This window comes from Peromyscus californicus, unplaced genomic scaffold (genome assembly GCF_007827085.1).
Source record: "Peromyscus californicus insignis strain IS unplaced genomic scaffold, ASM782708v3 Scaffold_6__1_contigs__length_162567912, whole genome shotgun sequence".
Taxonomy (NCBI): Eukaryota; Metazoa; Chordata; class Mammalia; order Rodentia; family Cricetidae; genus Peromyscus; species Peromyscus californicus.
The window spans coordinates 32,029,796-32,053,502 of record NW_026294584.1 but is presented as its reverse complement, the minus strand read 5'-3'; the positions used below and the strand labels follow the sequence as shown (position 1 = coordinate 32,053,502).

The 23,707-nt window shown below is 39.3% G+C and overlaps 1 protein-coding gene across 6 annotated transcripts in view; it reads left to right on the top strand.

The window, feature by feature from the left end:
* Cttnbp2 (cortactin binding protein 2) overlaps window positions 1–12,378 on the top strand; it is a 158,461-nt gene extending 146,083 nt beyond the window's left edge. For 5 of the 6 annotated variants that reach the window (XM_052720079.1, XM_052720077.1, XM_052720078.1 and 2 more), the window contains 4 exons: window positions 1,276–1,339; window positions 3,074–3,206; window positions 4,650–4,748; window positions 11,248–12,378. In XM_052720079.1, coding sequence (XP_052576039.1) covers window positions 1,276–1,339; window positions 3,074–3,206; window positions 4,650–4,748; window positions 11,248–11,493 — 542 coding nt within the window. In that variant the 3' untranslated portion in view covers window positions 11,494–12,378. The remainder of the gene's footprint in view (window positions 1–1,275; window positions 1,340–3,073; window positions 3,207–4,649; window positions 4,749–11,247) is intronic. The other variant, XM_052720082.1, reaches the window with a different exon arrangement.
* The last annotated feature ends 11,329 nt before the right edge of the window (window positions 12,379–23,707 follow it).

Genomic DNA, 23,707 nt, shown 5'->3' with positions numbered 1-23,707 from the left:
TACTTGGGCTATTTTATTTTTATTTTTATAACAATAATCTCAAGTGATTACATTGGATAATTACTATGCTTGAATTGATTTTGCACATAGTTCTTGCCTACTATGTGCAAGTGGCCCATAACTGAAAGAAAAATAAAGGAACCTCCCAGATCACTCTGGAAGTTCGTAAGACATAGCAAAGACCACCCATTTCTCTCGAGACCTAACAAGAAGATTAGTGATATTGGATCACAGGCTTCCATATGACAGTGCCCACCAGGGCACTTATGCAGTGACCTGGGCGACGCCACTAGTAACTGCCACCAGTCAGAGAACAAGATGAGTGAAGAGCTAGTACAGTGACCTTTGGGGACCTGCTTTTAATGACACTATTTTCAATTTAGTTTACTTTTCAAAGACTTTTTTCCTTGTTACTGTGGCGTTCAAACCCAGGGTTCAGAGCATGCTAGGCAAGCACTAGCCCACTAAGTTACAATCCAGCCGAAAACCACTTTTTATAAAAAATTTTGGCCAGCAACATTCACATAATTTTAGACTTCACTTAGAAGTAGCTCAGCATTTTAGTGTGTTTATAAAATTTGGAGTAAAAGGCTTGGTAGTCTTTCTCATACATTTCTGATTATAATTTAGTAGGAAATACCTTGCATCATGACAAGTGTATACCTGATACCAATAAATGTTCTTATGCAACAATACATACAGTCTGATATTTTCTATTTCCTTGAGGGGACCATGGTTTGCAAACTGGAAAATATTTGTTTAGTTTCCATGGCTCTTTATATACTATTCCTAATTTCTGAATAATGCATAGTTACTAAAAATTAAATTTATACAAGTGCATTGCTGATATCACATGCAGTAGCACATGGTAACACATCAAAAATCTGCATGTGGCTATAGATTAGTATCATGAAATGGCAGGTACTGAGCTTCTCTTTTGGTACTTTGGGAACAAAAGCCTAAATAAATCAATAGGCCAAGTACTGAGCAGAGAAGCCATAGATAAAAACACATGTCAGGTTTCCTAAATTGAGCCTCGGGTTGTTGTAATTTTATTGACCTCAGCATAAATTTCCATAAGGAAATCAGTTATTCCTCAACCACTCCTGTGTTGGAAAGTACACTGGAGTTCTTGTCTTGAGAATATTTCCACATAAGGTAGATGCTAATCTGTGCCCAGCGCTGCAAAGTCTAGAACCTGTTTTTATGAAACACAAAGTTCTGAACGCACAGGCATAATGATCCATCCTATTGAAAGTGGCTGTTTTTCAACAGGTATGAGAAATAAGACTATACCACATCTGAATTGTAACAGGAACACCGCTCTGTCAAAGCAACAGTAAGTTCCCTTTCAAGTTTCACTTGCATCAAAGAAAACTTGAGTTTAATAATTAACTTTAATTATTTTAAAGTATTCCATATACTGCTAACATTATATCGTGCAGCTGTTATTCCATTAGTATAATTTTGAAGTAATAGATATCGTTAACTGAAGACAATGCATTAATAAAACCTTTACATGAAATCTTGTGTTAAGTTTTACAAGCTTAATATGAAGCCCATTTTGCTTTTAGTTTGTTGAATAAAGCTAGAGAAATAGGCTTCACTTTGAGAAACAACATGATCATTTAACAAATCTATATGCTCGTCTTGCATTTGTGAAGATTTAGACAATCTTTAATTGGATGACATTTTTAATACTAGATTTACATGAACAGCATGACATATGCGTGTAGGTGCTATATTTATGGTGATCATTTCAGCTCTGTTGTCCTTATGCGCTTGTTGATTATTTCAGCTACACATATTTTGAACTATAAAGATTTAGTTAGTCATAGGATGGAAATATATGGGTAGTTTTCAAATAAAATACAACATGTACTCTGTCGATATCTTGCTACAGAAGAGAAGTAAAAGAAACTACATTTCATGTGACTTTCCCCCAAGACCGTCACATACCAAAGCTCGTGGAATTTTCCCTGTAACCCTAAGAAGCCGCTCTAAGGATTCTTTATCAAAGAGAATTCAGGGCCTCAGCTACTAAGGAAAAATAATCTGGCTGGCCTTGGCTATATTGCTAGTGCATGGCTGATTCAAGTTTGAAATGAATTTTTATGGAAATGTATCTCACTGACATATGTGCCCATTCTCCCCCAAAAAAAACCTGCCTTTTTTAAAAAAACAACTTTTTATAATTTTTTCGAGATTAATACAATTATAACATTTTCCCCTTCCCTTCCTTCCCTCTAAATTAGCAGTTCTCAACCTGTGGGTCATTTGGGTTACAGATGAGATATCCTGCATATCAGATATTTCTCTTACAATTCATAACAGCGAAATTACAGTTATGAAATAGCAACAAAATAATTTTTTTTTTTTACAACAAAATAATTTTATGGTTGGGGATCACCACAACATGAAGACTGTATTAAAGGGTTGAGGATTAGGAAGGTTGAGAACCACTGCTCTAGACCCTTCCATATATCCCTTTCCCACCCTCCTTCCAATTTTATGGCCTTGTTATAACCTGCTCAGTCTGTCCATTGTTGCTCATGTGTGTGTTTTCAGGGGTGACATTTGGCACTGGCTAACCAGTTGGTGCGCTCTTCCCTGGGGAAGACTGTTCTTCCCACTCTCAGCATACATTAGGTGCTGCAGTTCTTGGTGTAGGATAGGCTTTTCCCTGTCCACTTTGGCATGTCTGCTGGTGTCCTCTTTGTTCAGCTCACATTTGGGCAGTCACGTTGATGAACCTGTAGGGGTACAGCTTCATTTTGGCTGGCCTGAGAGGAAGAAAGGACGAAAGAAAGGAGATTGGAATAGTTTACACCTATGTAAATCTCTGTGAAAAACAAACATTCTTCTACTGAGATACTTGGCTGGAAGTTAATGACATCCTGTGTCTTGGGATGAGGTTGTTGTTGCAGTAGATGACATTTGTGGGATACTTGGAAGGATACTGAAAACTCTTCTCCATCTCAAAGGAAGTTTAGAGGGTGCAGTGTCTAGATTTCCATATTTGGTAACTGGTTTGTTCTCGTTTTGAACAACTCTCCCCTGGTCTTTGTAATAGGCCCCTAGAGAACGATCTCTCCCTGACATTGACTCTGGACCACAGACTCTCTTTGGGTTCAGACGATGAAGCAGATCTTGTCAAAGAACTCCAGAGTATGTGCTCCAGCAAATCTGAGTCTGACATAAGCAAGGTAAGCAGTCCCCAGGGGCAAGGTCATTGGCTCTGTCCAGTCGATTCTCCTTTAAAACAGGATCTGGGAGCCACATCCTGAAACTCATCCCCTTAATGAAATTTCTTATTATGTGTCATTGCTGATGCTGAAAATCAAGCTGTCCTTTTCTTTGCTCAGAACACCCATTTTCCCCAAGCCATTGGATAGTAGGGGCTTTGTTGTTCTCCTCTGAAACACTTGAACTTAAAATTGTATGTTAATTGTATCAGCACAAATCAAGCCGATAGGTAGATAGAGAGATGGGGGGGGGATTTGACCAGTCTTTTGATTTGAAGAGGGTTTGCATTTGTTATTGGGGGATGAAACCCAGGGCTTTGCCTGCTAGACAAGTGCCCTACCTCTGAGATACACCCCTGCCCTTAATTTTTGATACAGAATCTCTCTGGCTATTGTAGCTTAGGCTATCCTTGAATTCAGTGTCTGTCTCCATAAATAGCTTTATACAAAAGCCTAAATTTAAAGTTCTCTGACATTATTATTGCCCATCTTGGTACACAGGCTATCAGGAATAGACAAGCTTCATAGCAGATTCAGGTTATAGACAGTTACAACATTCTTTACAAATAAGAAAAGGAATGGCCCTGTATAATATGTATTGTCATGGTCTTTAAGCTGTGAAACTTGAGAATCAGATATAGAAACCAGTTACCCTACTTGTCAAAAAAACCATTAATAGCATCAAGTTAAACCTGTTTTGGCACTCCGGGATCGGCAGTGCGTTTGACCATGCCTCCTCCATAAACACGTTTACTCAGAAAGGAGCAAAGATAGTCACAGTGTGCCCAGGTTCCAGTGAAAGACTCAGCTATTTTAGCTGAACAGTTGAACTCTATAGGAAAAAGCAAAAGTTACTGCCTCTCTTGACCTTGCTAGAAATGAACTGAAATTCTTATCTACTGGAAAAATGAGGTAATGATTCAAATATTAATTTTTTCTGCATTTGTTAACTTGCCAAGTGACTTTTTTTCCAGAAAGTTCTTCTCTTCATGTAAGAGATGTTTTTAGCCGGGCGGTGGTGGCGCACGCCTTTAATCCCAGCACTCGGGAGGCAGAGCCAGGCGGATCTCTGTGAGTTCGAGGCCAGCCTGGGCTACCAAGTGAGTTCCAGGAAAGGCTCAAAGCTACACAGAGAAACCCTGTCTTGAAAAAAAAAAAAAAAAAACAAAAAAAAAAACAAAAAAACAAAAAAAAGAGATGTTTTTAATAGATTCTTTGTCTTTAATATAAAATTTGTCCTTTGAGCAAGACAGAGTTTGGAGGCATCTTCACTAGAGGTTTTCAAGGTTAGGGGAGTGGGTGACTGCTCTTCTGTGGCTTTTCCATGGTGACATTTAGCTGTGCTGCAGGGGAGCTGTTGTGTAACAGTGGAGGCCTGACTTGGTAAGTTGTGTGTGTTTGCAGATTGCTGACTCCAGGGATGACTTGAGGAAGTTTGATAGTTCAAGAACCAACCCTGGGTCTTCAGTTCCTGTTAATCTGAGGATGCCAGTGCCACAGAAGGTAACGGTTTTTCTCCCCCAGAGGAGAGGGAAGGGGGCTTATTGTGGAACTGACTTCTCAACTCAGCTCTGTAATTTACTTTGAAAGGAGAGGTACTAAAAAGTGTACATGACTCAATTAAGACTTTAAAATTCTTCAGGTAATATGCTGACCTAAGTATTTTTCTTTCCATTTGATATTTTGAAATTTTGTTTCTTTTAAGGTCCTTTGTTTCCTTTTTGATTCAACAAATGGCATAAGATTTCTTGCATGTGGTGAATCTTGAGTTAAATATAACAAGGACTGAACTGATAACCTAAAGATCTTAGACACTTAAAAAGTGTCTTATTTCCTTTGAGTTTTAGTGAGAGACAGTCTTTCAAAATCAAGTCAGAAAGGCAAACAGAAGAGTCAAGCTTTAAATGGGTTCTGTTAACCCATGCAAAAGATGGTACTGCATGATTTTCTGGGGAACAGGAACAATGGATGCAGTCCTGCCCATCCATCACTTTGTGAGGATGCATAGGACCTAGAGGCGCTTGGTAATATGTGATTTGTTCAACAAGCCCTGTCGAACTACCATTCCCGTTCTCACATCTACTTGAATAATGGCTTACAAAGACCTGTGAGTGTACAGACAGGTGGGGTAGAGAGAGCAGGATTATAGAGTTTCCATGGCATAACTATTTTTTTGTGTGTGTGGTTTTTCAAGATAGGGTTTCTCTGTGTAGCTTTGAACCTGTCCTGAAACTCACTCTGTAGCCCAGGCTGGCCTCGAACTCACAGAGATCCGTCTGCCTCTGCCTCCCCAGTGCTGGGATTAAAGGCATGTGCCACACCGCCCGGCAAGGAATAACTATTAAATAACTAATCTTTAGCTGGTTATCTGACTGCTTCTGCCCCCATTGTTTCATTAGATTCCCGTTCTGGTTAGTGGTGTCTGTATTGGAAGGAGGGAAGGTAACTGAAGTCCCTAATAAAATATACACCATGCTGAAGACCTCTCCCTGTACCAAGAAGAGTCTGGGTGTATGGCACAGTGCTTGTGTCATTACTGGGCATTTGGGTTTGAAAGTATTTTGTTCATAATTATTCTTCTGTCATCTTTAGAGCCTCAAGTCACTGTCTACATGTGATAGTTTCTCTGAGCTTTGGTTGATCCTCTAGAACCATTCCTTAGGATTCCTTGTATAGCACAGAGGAAGAGGCCATGAGGATCTTGAGAAAGAATAATGAGTAGTGTTCCCCTAGCACCAAGTCATTCTGTGTATGAAAATATTGTTATCTGACAGCCGGGGTTATAGACTAGTGGTAGAGTGCTTTCCTAGCATATATAAGTCTTTAGGTTCAAATTCCTGCACTGAAAAAAAAGTATTTGTTAGAGAATGTTGCTTTTCATTTAAATGTTTACTGAAAATGATATCAGCCACAGGCAGATAGACCAGCTTTATTTTAGAAGGGAGCCCTAAGAGACAAAAGTGCCCTTTATCCTGCTGGCCTCTTCAGATCTATGTGGTGGTTTAAATGTGCACTTGGCCATGGATTTTAGGATAGCCGCATCCAATCTCTTACTTTTTGTAGTGAAGACACTTGGGGGAACTCTTCTCATCTAGAAGATGCTTTTCTCAGGAATTGCCAGCAGAGGGCAAAGTATCACAGCTGTCTGGAAGCTGGCACAGTCCTTCCTTTTCTATCCTATTTACAACTCCCCTAACATTTCTTGGTTCCATGCCCAGTTTCTCCTCTTATCAGGAAAGAACTCCCTTGAGAGGTGAGAGCACTCTGGATTAACTGAAATTACTTTCTCCTCCATGGCCAGAAGGCACACTCCATCAAGAACCCTCTCACCTTGGCCCAGTGTAACTCCTTTCTGCTCTGACAGTGAGGGACTGTAACTGTCTCTTGACACAGCAGAAGAAGTAAATCCTCCAAATATAGTGAATGTTTTCCTCTTACCTAAATGATGGAAATGCAGACTGATCTTTGGAAAGCAAAAGTCTTCGTCTTTGGTGGCATAATGACATCTCCTTGAAGGTTTTGGTAATCTGTACTTCCTGAACTCTGCCCTCTAAATGTTCTGGTGTAATTAAACTGGGGTACAGCTGGGACCCTGGATTCGCATGTGTAGCCAGGCATAATATCTAGTGCTCCAAAATGTAGCTCTCCATCTTTACTTCCTACACACTTTCTTTGTTCCCAAATACATTTTTAGAGAGGCTAATATACCTTCATCTAACTCTTCTACCTACGAATTGTGTTCTCCTCCTGGTGGCTGTTCCCTCTCCCTCCCACCCCCTCACCCTGGAGACAACCCTGTATGCTGGAGGCAACACATCTATCTGCCCACAGTTTTCTCCTCTTCCTACCTTTAACATATAGAGCGATCATCATGTCTTCTTAGTGTGTAGAAAATGCTTCGTGTTGAATGGATAGTCTGCTCAGATTTAAAAAGACTTTGCTAGGGTTAAATATTTAAAACAACTTTAGGAAAATAAATCAGAGTTTTTGTTAGAGGATTAAACGGAGAACTTAGGAGTTTGAGGCCAAGAAGGATTAAACAATCCTTAAGGCTCCTGCTTGAAGATCTTTGGGAAAGATAACCTTAAAACCTATGGTTGGCTGCCAGAGTGTTGGGGACATCTTTCTTTACTACCCATAGGCATATTTTCTGTTTTGCATACTCACACCGTAAATTTCTGTGACCGACACTAAGCCCAAGTGGGCCTTCATATACTTAGCCCCCTCTTCATACCTCCAGAAACTGTCTCAGCCGGGATACCCCGAACACATGTTTAGCTGTTATGGGAGAATTTTTAGGAATTTGTGTAGCCATTCTGCTTGTCCTCATAATGCATATCAAAGGATAGACTTAAAGAGAACACACCACATTGTCTCCTTTCTAGCTTTGGGCCTTGGTATTATCCCAGTGCTTTACCAGAGATAATTCAGAAAAACAAAATGGTGAGATTACAGTCTTCATTCTATATTATAGCTAGGTGCTGTTCTGATGACTTTTTAACACGTTCCCCCTCTTTTTGTTATGTCAGGGAGGGAATCCAGGCCCTCCCCCATGCCAGACAGTGGTGTACCACTAAGTAACATATGGAGTCTACTGTATTTTAGACCAAATTATCACATAAGGCTAGTCCACAACTTATAATCTTCTCAACTTCACTTAGTTTAGCATCAACATGGAGACACCCCTCTGTTGTGTCTGTGAGGGTGTTTCTAGGAAGGTTTAACCGAAGAGAGAAAGTAGACACAGATAGGAGGTGGATGACGACCACCCCACGGACTAATGCTCTGGCCTGAATAAGATGAGAGAGTGATCACAGAACCTCATTCCCTTCTCTCTACTCCTGACTCTGCATCTCTTCAACTCTGAGCCATTCGCATTTTTCCTCCCAGAATTTGCTTGGAATTTATCACAGCAACCGGAAAAGTAACTAATGCCCCTTACTAGGGCAGTGATTAAGCTACACGAAGCTAAGCTATGGTGTCTCTACTGTGATTTCACAGTCATATCTCAGCACATGATTCTCACCATTCAATCCCCAGCAAGCTGGGCTGGATTAGTTCTCTTTTGTGTAACTCTGACCAAATCCCTAACGAGAATAATGTAAGGGAGGGAATACTTGTCTCATGGCTTCAGGGGTTTTAATTCAGGATCACATGGCCCATGCACTTAAGCAGAACATCATGGCTGGGGGAGTGTGTGGCTGAGAACTATTTACTTCCTTTGTACACAGGAAGGAAAGAGTGAGACAGAAGGTTGCCAAAGACAAGAAACTCTAAAGACACACTCCTATTGGCCTAATTTTTGCTGCCTAAACCCTGCTTCTTGAAGTTCCTAGAACTTCTCCCAAGCAGTACAGAACCCAGCATTCAATTCACAAGCTTATGGAAGGATGTCTGATACTTAAACAATAATATAAATTCTTATGTCTTACAACTTGTCAGCATTAACAGTTTTTCAAAGAAAACCAACCATGCTACAAAGATGGTGATTGTCTTTCATTTTCTACTGTGCTGTTAGCATGTTGTGAGCCGCAAGAGAGCACAGACTGGTGTGTGTAGCTCAGCCCTCTTCCCAGGCTCACTTGCAGGTCATTGGTCCTAAAACAACAGAATGCAAATGTTTAATGATTCCCTAAAGAGCAAATGTGTCTGAAAGAAAGTTCTTTCTTTCCCAGGCCACATGCAGCCTCGCCTTCTTTCCCCTACAGATGCATGTGCGTTAGACCTCATATCGCCCCCTCCCTGCTTTTCATTCATTAGCAAAGTGTTGAAAGCTCCAGACAAGGGTAGGTCACAGTTGCTTGCAGCTGCCTTAGCATTTTGAATTAGCTGGCTCTGAAGTTCTGGCACCAGCAGATTTCACTGCAGTGATTTAGAGGTGGTTCAGTGGTCATATGGGGGAATTATTAGGACTTTAATAAAGCAAAAATGGGAGGAAAAGGAGATTTGAGATGGGCTTAAGAAAGGGCTTTTAGTGGCAAACCTAAGATAAACCTAAGAAGTTGGAACTTTAATTCCCCTCCCCCAGACACACACACATTTCTTTTCTCCACCGACACTGCCATAATATCATAATTATTTACTGATTTTTGCAGGCAACATTACATTAGGTAGAAGAGAGAAAAATAACTGACAGCTGACTCCCACCCAGTTGAAAGAACAGTATTAACCTGTAATATACCAAAGGAGCCCCCTTAGGAAGATTAAATTTCAAATGCAGGTGAAGGAGCAAGGTTAGTTATGTTGATTTGGTGGGTCGGAAATGCAGTCCTCGGCAGAACTGAGAGCTCAAGGTGGGAGCTAACTAATTAGTGCCAGTGCCAACAGAATGGGCAGTCAAGGAAAGAGCGCCAGCTGCGTGACTAGGGAAGGCTCAGGGCAGCGCCACCACTGAAGAGCTCAATGCAGAGGGAAGTTTTTAACTTTGGCTGCCCTTCACACGCATGGGAGGTGTTTTAAAGCCATGTGCCCATGCCCCACCTAAGTCCATTTAAATCTGAATCTTGGGAGATCAACTGTCCGCACTGCCCAGCTGATTCCAGCATTGGGGCCAACCTCAAGACTCACTGATTTCAGCCTTTCAAGAGTATACCAGGGCCAGTTAAAGGCAAACTGCTGCTTTCCACTCCAAGTCGTCTTAATTTGACCTGTTAAATTCTAGTTTTAAATCTTTCGATGATTGCATTGCTGTCTGGTTGCATTATTACTATCAAAATGATGTTCGCTGTGTCAGAGCTTTGCATATAATATAGGCCTTAATATAATATAGGCCAAAGGACTTTGAATGAAAGTGGGGAAGCATTGGGGAATTTCCAACTTCCTCGTCTGACTGTACAGATACTCTCAGCCATCCAGCCGTCATATTCCTTATGGGAACGTGGGAACTGTTAACCAGTAATTATAGTGGCTTTGCAACGCTAACAAATTAGAGCAGACTATCACCATGTGTAGAAGATTTTGACCACCTCGTCACAGAATTGCTAAGCAGGGGCCTTACTTTAGTAGAATCTGCACTCCAGTAGAGCAGGGTCATTTTCTTATGTCTTTGTTGTGTTCTGTACAACCAGGACAGTTTATCTTCTAGTAAAGGCCTAAATCCTATTTTTTTATATATGAAAATGTGACTTAACCATGGTAACTTAATATGAAGATCTGTCTACAAAGTCCTTGGTCGGTGTGTTAGCCTTTTGTTATTCTAATGAATTCTTAAGAGAAATTATTGAAAAGGAGGAAAGACATATTTTGGCTCATGATTTCAGTGTTTAAAATCTATGGTTAGCTGGTTCTGTTGTTTTTAGAACTGTGGCGAAACAGAACACTATGATAGTCAAGAAGTCCAGAAAGAGACAGAGGCCCTGATATACGTAGAACCTACATGTAGAAGGAGAAAACAGACTCCTACAAGTTCTCTGACCTCTACTCACATGTTATGATACACTCACATGCACATATACCTGTAAATAAATAAAAATTTTAAAGATATACCATCATTAAAGACACACATCCAATTACCTAGTCCCTCCAATGAGGCTCTGCCTACGGTTCACATCACTTCCTAATAATTCCATCAAATTACAAACCCAGTGAACTGATTAAGTCAAAATGTTTATGATCCAAGTACCTTTCAATGATTGGCTCCATCAGCTAGGAATCAAGCCTTCAACACATGAGCCTTTGGAGGGGATAAGGTAGACTATAACAATTGAGCTTGTCCAGTTTGATGTTCTCAGGCCTAAAGTTCTATGCAATTCCCATTGATACAGAGACTTAGATTCTTTACCACTTGCCTCCCTGATGGCTGCATTTATTTAAGAATGCAGTGATGCTAGGAAGCAAGTCTCATGAAAATCAAGTAGAAAAGGTTACAGTAGTCAGTAGGTAGCTTCTCCCCACACAGGGAGAAACTCCCGCAAATTTGCTTAGACACCAAGGGCAGAGGAATGGGGACTGACGACTTAAGTGGGCAATGCCAATGAACCTGTTGGTTTCTCCTCTCTTGTAGGAAGCCAGTCCTCTCAGCAGCCATCAAACCACTGAATGCAGCAACAGTAAATCAAAGACTGAGTTGGGTGTCTCAAGAGTTAAATCTTTTCTTCCTGTTCCTAGAAGTAAAGCCGCCCAGTGTTCCCAGAACACCAAGAGAAGCAGCAGCAGCAGTAATACAAGGCAACTAGAAATCAATAACAACTCCAAAGAAGAGAATTGGAACTTAGACAAACACGAACAAGTAGAAAAACCTAACAAATAGGCCTGCCTACAACAACATGATCACCTTAACTTCTTTTGTATTTTTCATGCAGAAACCAAGAATAAGAAGATGTAAATACCTTCCAATGAATAAAAACATTTTCCTGTAATATAAAGGATGAGTGCGGGACCACTATTCAATTTTTTGTAAAGAATGTATTTATAACCTAACTTTTTTTTCTGTTAATTCTGTAGGACTAAACTTCGATCCCGTGAAGTTATGGCAACTTTCCAAGTAGTTTTATAATAGAAACATTGCTTTAGTTTTAATCAAGATGTTCAGGGGTATTAAAACAGAAATGTCTGTGTACTGTATATTGCTGTCTGTACATATGTACATATATGTATATTTATAGATGTTGCATACACATGTACAAGGTTGGCTTAGATAAAATGTACCATTTGGAATGGAGATGGTAATTGTATGTTCACCTGATGGGGAATGACTTGAACGGGGCAATAACAAAACATTTCTAAACCGTTATTTTCCATTAAAAGCCATATGAAGTATTTTGCCTGTTAAAATTCTAGTTTTACATTTTGGATCTTTTAGTGGTTACATTGCCATCTGGTTGCATCATGTATATATATATTTACGCTTCTGAGTTTGCATTATGACTTGTAAAATATGAAATTATAATGCAATAAAAGTGTTATCTTTCTTACAAAACTTTTGTACCTAAGTGGATATAAAAGTTACCTACATAAAGATGTCAATAAATGAATTTGGAGTTAATTTCTTCAATATATTTCTAATAGCACATTGATTTAAAAAAAAACTAATATTTTCTAGAAGTGTGTCTTCTAAAACTAATGGTAAAATTACTTATCCAATTCACAGTTAAGATACTTTGACACCAAATAAAATTTTGAATTAGTGAAATTATCTTGCTGTATTTTCTTATCTTTAGCTGTACTTGGTTACTTATTTATACAACATGTTTGTGTTCCATTTAGGAATATCCATAAAACTTATCCTGCATGCTGCTATTTCACTAGCTACCACATACTAGCTTATCCTTAAAATAGAGTAGTAGATATTTGGCTGGAATAAAAGCAAACAAATAGAGCTCCAATTATCAAAAATTATAATTTTCAAATACAGCATCATTTACTCATCTGAGGGTACTGAAAACCCTTTGAGGGGTCAGGATAAGTATTTATATTAAACACACATACATGGATACTGTTTTAAACTTTACAAAAATATCTACAAATCTTCGGGGACAGTGGGCAACAGTTGTATCATATAGATGAAGTAGAAGGCCTTTCCATTAGAAATTAACTAGAGTTCAACAAGTGTCAGTATTCTTTTGGGGGTTTCTCTCCACTAGGCAATCTTGGGGGTATACAATGCCAACCTCACATACATAGAAAAGAGCAGTGGACAGAGAACTGGAGCAAAGGGCAAAGAGCTGGAGGAAAGAGACTGTGGGAAGTAAGCCTAGACTTGAGCACAGTGACTATGTTGAACGGGACTTAAATGCCGCATGCCAGGTAGTATTTGATACAAGTGTTTTCATAAAAGGGTGCTAATCTTGGGAGGAGGACAACATAATCAAAGACAAAAGGTTAGAAAACAAAATCAAATTTGAGAAGCGCTGAGGTGACTTGGAGCAACTGATCCATGCTGCTTTGTTTTGTCAAATTCAATGTGTACTTTTCATAACTGGATGGCAGACAGCATGATCTCTAAAAAGAACATTGAGATCAAGGGCTTTCAAAGTACAAGTAGACACCTAATGATAAGTCATGATATTTAAAAATCACAACTCATTTAAAAAAAAAAACAGAACATGATAGAATTGAAAATGTCAAGGTCATCACAATAAAAGAACTGTGAAGCATTTCTCCAATATGTGGCTTGTGAATGCATATCCATGTAAATTAAATTATAACTGTGGGTCATGGTCCTAAGTCTTTAAATGTCAATAGGATATAATAGAACATGGTGGAACCTAAATTTAAGGGAGTGTGTGATCGGACAGAAATGGCTATAATGATAAATGACCTTATGGCTGAATTAAGCACTGCTATGTATTAAAAGCTGCTGTGGTAGACAACAGGTTATGTAACCTGTAACAAAATAAGGATCACAATGCCCATTAACACTGAACATTACATCGGAGCACAATAAAGCATTTCTTGATGGCCTCTTTCATAAAATAAGTATTGAGTCGAGGTCTCAGAGCTTAGCTGGATTTGGTAACTAATGTGTACCTAATTTCAGCACAGAGGAGGCTAAAACAGACCACCATGAGTTTGAGGGCATCCCAGAGTGATGTTCTCAAAATTTTTTTCAGAACTTTTTGTGGCATTGTATATATTCATAAAGCAAAACAATATGAAGGAAAAAAGAAGGCTGCATATTGAAATTGTGGAGCTCAGCCTCATGTTCAATAATGGACGTACTGTCAGGGCAGTCTGCACAGAGACAGCAGCCTAAAGCTCTTCTTTAGGTCAAATAGACCTAACAGACACAGAGAATATTGTGTCTCACAAAAAAACATTCTCCAGGATAGATCACTGTTAAGCCACAAGTTGTTATGGGAGAAAATTTAAATCATCCCAAATATTGTTGCAACCCAATGACATGAAACTAGAAATCAGTAGTAAAAGACACTTAAAAAGAACAAGCCTCAGAAATACATATTAATTAACATTCCTGAACAACCAATGGATTAATGAAACTAAAAGAGAAGTGGGAAAATGAAAATAGAAAAAACATATCAAGATGTGGGAAACAAACAGTTCAGAAAGACAGCTTATAGCAATTACATCTCCTTAAAGAAAGGTCTAAAGGCTGGGCATGTAGCGTACAACTATAATGCCTGAACTTGGGATAATCATGAGTTTGAGGCCATTTGATTGAAAGAAATAAAGAAAAACGCCCAACCTAACACCTTAAGGATAAGTGTAGAAACCAGCAGAACAAATTTTCAACGAACCAGTCCAGAGTCAGAAGGGTAGAAAGAAGAAAATGCAATAATGTTCAGAGCGGGTATTTAAAAGGCAATCTTTATGGCATTCCTACATTTTCCACAACTGTAACAGTTCAGATATAAGTACTGACAGCCACATGACAAGCCTTGCATCTTTTTTTTTTAAATACAGTTTATGGCTGTAACTCCCAAATTGCTGTTGATCATTTTATATTAAATGCAGGTCTAAAAGAGCTTTAAAATTTGTGGATACATGTTAATATCCTAAGATATGAGCACAAAGTCAAAAAATGAAGCTTTAGAGTAAGAAACATATCATGAACTAGTTACCAAATTTATGTCAAGGGAACATCCAAAAGGTGGTTGAAATTCAGAGACTGTTGCTTGACCCAGAACCATTTTCTTACTTATTTATTAAGTGTTTTCTTTTTTTCTTTTCATTTTTCTTTATTAAGAAATTTTCTACTCACTCTACATACCACCCACATATCCCACCTCCTCCTTCCTCCCACCCCCCAGCCCTCTCTCCCAAGCCACCCCACATCCCCACATCCCCCAAGTCAAGGTCTCCCATGGGGAGTCAGCAGAGCCAAGCACACTGAGCCTAGGCAGGTCCAAGCCCCTTCCCACTTCACTAAAGCTGTGCAAGATGTCACACCACAGGCACTGGATTTCCAAAAGTCTGCCCATGCACCAGGGACGGATCCCGACCCCCCTGCCTGGGATCCCCCAAACAGTTCGAGCCAAACAACCGTCTTCCGTATCCAGAGGGCCTAGTCCAGCCCCATGGGGGCTCCACAGCCACTAGTCTACAGTCCATGGGCTTCCATTAGTATGGCCAGTCATCTCTGTGCATCTTCCCGTCATGACCTCGACTCTCTCATCAATTGGATTCCTGGAGCTCAGCCTGGTGCCTGGCCATGGATCTCTCTGCATCTGCCTCCATCTGTCACTGGACAAAGGCTCTATGATGACAGTTAGGTTATTCGCTAGACCGGTCACCAGAGTAGACCAGTCCAGGTACCCTCTGGACCACTGCCATCAGACCAAGGTGGGGTCATCCTTGTGGATTCCTAAGAGCCTCCCCAGCACCCTACCTCTTCCTATTCCCATCTTTAAGCTTCAGTTCTCTGAAACAATAACCAGAAACCAGTGACTACAAAACATGCTTGCGATTTTTCACTTTCATTTGAACTTAAAGGCAAGTTTCTCCAGAAGAGGCCAATACATTTTGCAGTTGTATGTGTAAATAAGGAAGTAGATTTTACTGTACCTGGTTACTAGTGAAAGTTGCTAATTTGGATGGTCAGTTTTACACAAATGGAATATTTCTGTGCAGTTGACTAGCCCTAGTCTCTATTTACTCATTTATTTTTAAGGACAATGATCCATCACAGAAAATGTACCTGTGAAATCACATCATCATTTCTGATTTCTATTCCCCTGCAAGGTCAGTTTTTCCTAAAAAAAAAAGAAAGAAAAGAAAAGAAAAGAAAAAAAAAACACCTGACTGGTTCCTGGTTCCAACAGACTGAACTAGTGAATAGATAGCTTCTGATAATCTGATTTTGATTAAATCAAATAAATGTGAGTTGTGGACAAAAGATGCTTGCTGAGGCTGAGAAGACATGGTACAGAAGGCAGAGACAGAATCTACAGCTGCGTGACATATCTAACCTACTTTTAACGATGAGGAATTGTGAGTCCAGACTCTGACCACCAAGCTAACACAATGACTTCTAACGACTCTGGGTTCTCCAGTGCTAACAGAAGACAACAATGCATTTTCACAGGGCAATCAGACTCTAGCAGTTGTCCTTACTCCTTATTCCTAACAATATGAAGGCAATCAACTAGACAAACAGAAAAGGTCATTTAGAGTATATTTAAAGGTAATAAAGAATTCATTTCTCCTGAGGTAATTCAGGTATTTACATCTATTCACAATGGCTTTGCATCTTATTGTTCACTCATTAAAGCACTATTGGGTCAGGAGCTGAGAACAAAGCATTAAGACTCACCAGGCTCCTCCAATCTTGTCTTTACAGCAAAGCAGTAAGGGCAAAGCAGTAAGGAAAGATTATTTGCTATGATGTATGTTTTATAAAGGAAATCCGAGCAGTGGGGTGGAGCCCAGTAAAGATCATGGAGAGGGAATTGCTTTAGGGTAGGAAAGGTCTCCAGGGACCTGACATTCATTCTGACATCTGGAAGATGCAATAGATGAAGGCACATTTGCGGTAAGAAAAGGTACAGCATCAACTGTTGTTCAGATGCAAAAACAAGTGAGCCTATATTAAATGTAAAAGCTACATCATGGCAAAAGAATAAATCAACAGAGTAAAGACATAACTTACAGAATGTAAGAGAATCTTCACGAGTCATACATTTAAAGATATCCAAAATACATAAGGCACTCAAAAAAAATAGCCAAATTAAAAATGTGGGAAAGGGCCCAAATAAGGGTTTTGAAAAAGAAAGTATACAGCCATATGGAGGAAAATACTCAATACTTCTATTCTTTAGTGAAATGCAAATTAAACCACAATGAAATGTTAACTTACACTATTTAGAATAGCTGTTATCAAGAAAGCACGAGATATCAAATGTTGAAGAGAACATGGGGGTAGAAAAGAATCCTCGCACACTGTTGGAAGTGCAACACACTGAAAACCATGCTCTTTGGTTTATGGCCATTATGGAAAAACACTATGGAAGCTCCTTACATTTAAAGTACAGGGTCTTAGGAGATGGCTCAGTGGGTTAGGACTGCTTCCTGAAAAAGTGAGAAGATCTGAGTTCAAATTCCCAGTGAGAGAAAAGTTGCATATCCCTGTAACCACACTGTTGGAGAATAGAGACATCTTGCATAAGTGTGTTGAATTCCCAGCCTAGCTGAAATACCAAGCTTCAGGTTAGTGAGAGACTCCAAAAATAAGGTAGTGAGTGATAGAGGAAGACACTTGATGTACCCTTTTGACCTCTGCATGTTCACACAGGCTCGCACTCAAAATTTGAAAATACAGATTTTACATTATCCAGAAATGCCACTCCAAGGAAAGGACATCCGTCTTCTGAAGAGACAATCTGCTCACTGTAGCATTACTTGTAATAGATAAAACCTAAAATCAACCTAATTATCAACTAGTAAGTGGATAAAGAAAACATAGGATGAATATGCAATGGCAGCTGAGCCAGTCTTTAAAGAAAATGAGGTCCTGTCATTCATGACAACATGGATGATTAGAGGACGCTAGGTTAAGTGGAAGGAAGCCAAACACAAGAAGATAAGTGCATTGCACATGCTCAGTTCCATGTGGAATGGAATGTTATAAAACACATAAAGGGAGCACATAAAGCAGAGAGCGGAGCATGTTTGGGAAGAGGCCGGTGAAAGGATTGAAACATTTCAATTAGAAGAATTAGTTCAGGAGACTTTTTGTACAGCATGGTGTCAGTAGGTAGTAATAATGAATTCTATCATTGAAAAATATCCTCGAATCTTGGATTTAAAGAAATCTTAGCCACAATCCAAATTAAATCAATTTCTTTAAAAAAAAAAAGAAAGAAAGAAAAAGAAAGATAGAAACCTACAACTTCACAAACACATGATGTCTCTTTTTAAGTAGGAAATGGTGAAGCATCTGCTTGACCCTCTGAACTGGAGACAGCAGGCACCTAACTCCCTCTGACTGAGAACTGGATTTCTTTTTTTTCTGTACTGATCATTCATACTGATTTCTGTACTTACACTGGGATTTTCTTTTTTTATTTAAAGAGAAAACAGACTAATTTTATTTAATTTCTAGCTCTCTGAGGCAGGGGTTGAAACAATATTTTCTTCATGACAAATCTTCTGAGGGTGCTTAAGTACAAATAAATTACTATTTCCACTAAACACTTTTTATGTGAAAGCAGTGTGCATCAGTCAAGTCAGTTTGCTGTTCCAATCTTTCTGACGATTTATTCTGGAATTTTCAAGACTGACCTTGTAAGCAATGAAATAGGAACTAGCACAGGACCTCGCACCTGTGTGGTGTAACTTGAGAAGGGAGATGTTCCTGCCCCAGTGTCTTTCACTTCCTTATTTCTGAATCATCTCAACAAAACGTGATATGTTGTGGTATTTTGTGATACAGTAAATAGAGCGTAGCAACTGGTGTAACAAAACTCCTTGTTTTTCCCTTCAATGATCTGTCATTGATCATGTGACAGACACTTAACCTTTTGGGCTTGGGTTTTTAATGTGCAATGAAAGTACCAGAGATTTTTGCTTCTATCTTTCACCAGATACCTCAAGTAGCCAACATTTCTTTTTACTTTCTTAAAGTATGAGGAGACAAATCAAAATCCTTGCATTAGTTTAGAAGGAAAGACCATGCATGGTCCAGAAAACATAACCCTATTCTTTTTTATTTTTAATGTGTATGTGCTTACCTGAATTTATGTGTGCCATGCCACATGCATGTATGTAGTACCTACAGAGGCCAAAAGAGTGCATCAGATCTCCTGGAACTGGAGTTACAGTGGTTATAAATAGTCCTATAGGTTATGAGAACCAAACCCAACACAGGAATTGGAAACCTAAAACCACAATTCCCATCTGTCTCAGGCAATTCTAGATTTGCTTAGGCTTCTTTCCTGTTTCCCTTAAAAGATCTTACAAAACTTGAGTAAACTTTTTCATACCTTCTTGGTATATGTGCATATGTTCATCAGTTTTGATATCTGAACTAAATTTTTGGTGAAAAGTTCCAGGTTCCTCTGTGAAATTACAACACTATCTCCTTTCCCACCATTTGAGGTGCTAAATATTAATCTATATCTCACTTAATCCTACAAACATGTATTAAGTATCTGTGTCTTTAAACAATATTTACCGAAAGTACTTGAGCATAACTATACCAACTGATCTTTTCTGCAATGTTCATGACTGGAAGGTCAAGTTGGTCATAGAAGTTTTGTGGTTTGTGTTTTTTTTATTTCTGAGTAAGCCTACACCCTGCTCAACTCAAATCTCCTGACTTCCCTATTTCTTAGAGCTTTGATGGCCAAGATCCACTATTATCATGTTGCTTCTCATACTTAATTTGATGGATATACTTCATCCCCACTTTCAGACCTTTGAGACAAGGCCTGCAACTAGTAGTTTGAATGTCTATGATCTAATTTCTAATCAAGATACACTGCCCATTGAGAATTAGCACATTCATGTATCGTAGACTCTAACCAGCAGAGTGTTTCTGAAGGGACAGTGACAGATGTATGCTTCAGAAGTCACCACTTACATAGAATTCTACAGGACTGGTATTTACTTTGGGTTGGATAAAAGCTCCCTCCTTCCCAAGGTATCTGCAATTCATGTCCATGATAGAGCATGCCCTAAATTTAAGAGATCTTGCTTTAAACTCCTACATGAGTGATTCACCCACATCATAGAAACCTCAAAGTCAAAAGTCCAATTTGTGTTGCAAAAATCTTAAATAAAAGTATGTGAATTTGGGTGGGATTTATAAAACAGTTGAAATATTGATATATCCATAATCTGTGAGGCACTCATGTATTTGAATTTTTATTGAAAACTTAGAAGACAAAAGGCTTTTAATGCCCAAAGCATCATAAATTTGTACCCAAAGCAGCTCATGTGGCATAAAAACCAGAAAAGCCTGGTTAGTCCCTGTCCCTTTATTCATACCATGAGCCAACCCAGCTGCCTGTTAATTGGTGAGGACGGGAACCAAGTACGTTAAGTGCCTTTATCTGGGACTCACTCGTTTCCCATTCAATCTGCAGTTCCTAACTCAAGATGCTAATGTGCCCCCCACACACTCTTTTGGAGGGTAAAAAAGGGTTAAGTTGTTCTAGTTCATTTTTCATTGGTCCTTTCTATTTCTAGGAATCCATTGGTTCTCTGACAGTTGCAAAGGTTAATATAAGCATTAAGAAATCTATCAACATCTTGATATGGCATTTTTGTAAAATAAATAAGCAAAAATTTTAAAACCCTTCAACATCTGTGTACAGCTGAGATAGTTCAAGGATGAATTTTAGAAAGCTTGTCTGTATTTCATTGGTAATATTCACTATCAGACAGCATACAACTTCAAGGACTCCAGACAGGATTATTTTTGCTGTAGGATACAGTTCTCTTTGGTGAAAGGTGTACTATTTCAGTAAAGAAAGCCAAGCTTACTCATGTCTCCTGAACGCCAAACTATCCAGCTAATTCAGCCATGGATTAGACTTTTAAACTAGAGGTCTTTTGGGACTTCTTCTGCAATTCTGTAACTGTACTGCATTGGGAATCAAGACCAAATAAGATTAGGTGATTTGCTTAAAGTAATGAAACTGATTGGTGGAAACACCAAACTAAGCTCAGACTTCATAACATGCCAAATCACTCTTCAATCACACAGTGCTTTTGCCTGCCTATTCCTCATCTACCCTTTGAATTTGAATTCTCCGAATACCCTTCTGATAATATAAAATGTAGTTTGGAAATGATTCCATTCCTTTTTACTCAAGTGGTCCAGGTAGAGGCAATGCTTCCCTGAATATAAAGATTTCACATGTAGTAAGTCCAGTCAGAGCCAAAAATAAACAATTCTAAAACAAAGTTTCAATTCAGTTGAGGCATCCTTTCCATTGCTGATGTCAAATGAATAACTGGTAGACCTTATGCATCTTGTCAGATCAAGGGAAAGCTTGCTTTAAATGGAGTCACACACAAAAAGGCAAATAGATAAGAAGACATAGCCTTACTGACCGATTGGGGAAGGATGTCGTCATTAGTAACTTCAGAACTGAGATAGAATGATACCAAAGACACCACAAGATCACTACATGAGCCAGACTATTCTCTTTGCTTTAATTTGGTCAGTCTGGAGGCTGTCATAACAGAAGTAATGAGAAAACAGCTCTACTACCCTACAACATTTTGACTTAGATTTGTAACAAAGAAAGTCTGTCTTAAGCCCAGAAAGAGCCTCGAACCACACTGCAGATGGGGTCTGCTTTCCTTCTCAGTGGTGTGCTTCAGGATGGGAGACAGCTTTGGACATTATGGTTTTTTCTGCCCAAGTTGTGTTCAATTATAGGTATTTCACTCATATGGAAAGAAGAGGACAAAAACCCATATCTGTTTCTTCAAACCATGGAATTGGGAAGGGAAAAATCCAAGCTAGAAAAAAAAGTTTTAAAACTTAAAAAAAAATATTCCCATCCCATTAAATACAAAACACCTCAACACATCATATGAAGGTAGAGACAGAAGTATGTTGGTTGTTTCCTAAGTCTTGAGGACATAGGAGTTTGAGAGTTAAGAAATATGAAGTTTCATGTTTATATATTTATTTATTTATTTATTATTTTGCAATACAATTCAGTTGTACATATCAGCCACGGATTTCCTTGTTCTCCCCCCTCCCGCCCCCCTCACCTTCCCCCCAGCCCACCTCCCATTCCCACCTCCTCCAGGGAAAAGGCTCCCCCGAGGACTGAGATCAACCTGGTAGACTCAGTCCAGGCAGGTCCAGTCACCTCCTCCCAGGCCGAGCCAAGAGACCCTGCATAGGCCCCGGGTTTCAAACAGCCAACTCATGCAATGAGCACAGGACCTGGTCCCACTGCCTGGATGCCTCCCAAACAGATCAAGCCAATCAACTGTCTCACCCATTCAGAGGGCCTGATCCAGTTGGGGACCTCTCAGTCATTGGTTCATAGTTCATTTGTTTCCATTCATTTGGTTATTTGTCCCTGTGCTTTATCCAACCTTGGTCTCAACAATTCTCGCTCATATAAACCCTCCTCTTTCTCGCTAATTGGACTCCCAGAGCTCCACCCGGGGCCTAGCCATGGATCTCTGCATCCAGATCCCTCAGTCTTTGGATGGGGTTTCTAGCACGACAATTAGGGTGTTTGGCCATCCCATCACCAGAGTAGGTCAGTTCGGGCTGTCTCTCGACCATTGCCAGCATTCTGCTGTGGGGGTTTCTTTGTGGATTTCTGTGGGCCTCTCTAGCACTTTGCTTCTTCCTACTCTCATGTGGTCTTCATTTACCATGGTCTCCTATTCCTTGTTCTCCCTCTCTGTTGTTGATCCAGCTGGGATCTCCCGCTCCCCCAAGCTCTCTTTCCCTCGACCCTCGCCCTTCATTACCCCGACTCATGTCCAGGCTGTTCATGTAGATCTCTTCCATTTCTCCGTCATTGGGCTATCCCCGTGTCTTTCTTGGGGTTCTGTTTTCCAGGTAGCTTCCCTGGTGATGTGAGTAGCAGTCCAGTCATCCTTGTTCCACATCTAGTATCCTCCTATGAGTGAGTACATAACATGGTGAAGTTTCATTTTGAAGTGATAAAATAGACAAATACGTTTTCTTTCATTGTAGAATTCAGTAAGAACATGTATGCATATAGATACCCTAAGTGTATATATGACATGAAAATAGAAGAGAGGACTACTTGGAGATAGGAAGAGGATCAGCATGAGGGGAGAAGGGAAATGAGAAGGTACTGAGATGAATATGGACAAAGTATAATGATATACATATATAAAAATGTCATAGTAAACCCTTGTATTTTATTTGAAATTAAAACAATTCAATAAAAGATGCTCTCAAATTTACTGTGAAGATGGCTGTATTACCCTAATTATACTAAAAAAACTATTGAATTATATACCTTAAATGAACAAATTTGAAAATATTCTTCCCATATAAGAATAAACCATTTTAATAAGTTTCTTTTTAAAAAAAACACTAACAAAAAATGGCAACCTAAATTCTTAGTGTCTTCTAAATAAACCACATGCAATTATTTAATATTCATCATGGTGATGATATAATAATATGTTTCATAGAAAACATTATTGTACAATCTTACCTTTAACAGGGGTATTTAAATTTTGATTACTGATCATAATGAAAAGATGTTTTTAGCTCCTTTGTTAACATTTCATCATCAAATCTTACTTCGGGGTATTGATAAAGATGACCAGCTGACTATGATGGTGGAGCCATGGTAGTTTTGATGTGAGTATAAAATCTAATTCATTCAGCTTTTACTCTTTGGGTTAGAAGATACAGCTTGATTCTAGATGAGGTCTACCAGGGCCCCGTTGAAATCTTTAGACATGGGGCTGGCCGCAGTGCATCAGGGCTTTGGAGAGAAGTGTCCTATCTCTCTAGCATATTACTGTGGCTACTGCATCCTCTTGCAGCCTTTGAGAAAAGAGTCAGAACAACTAAATTATCTAACTAAATTAGATTAATGGTA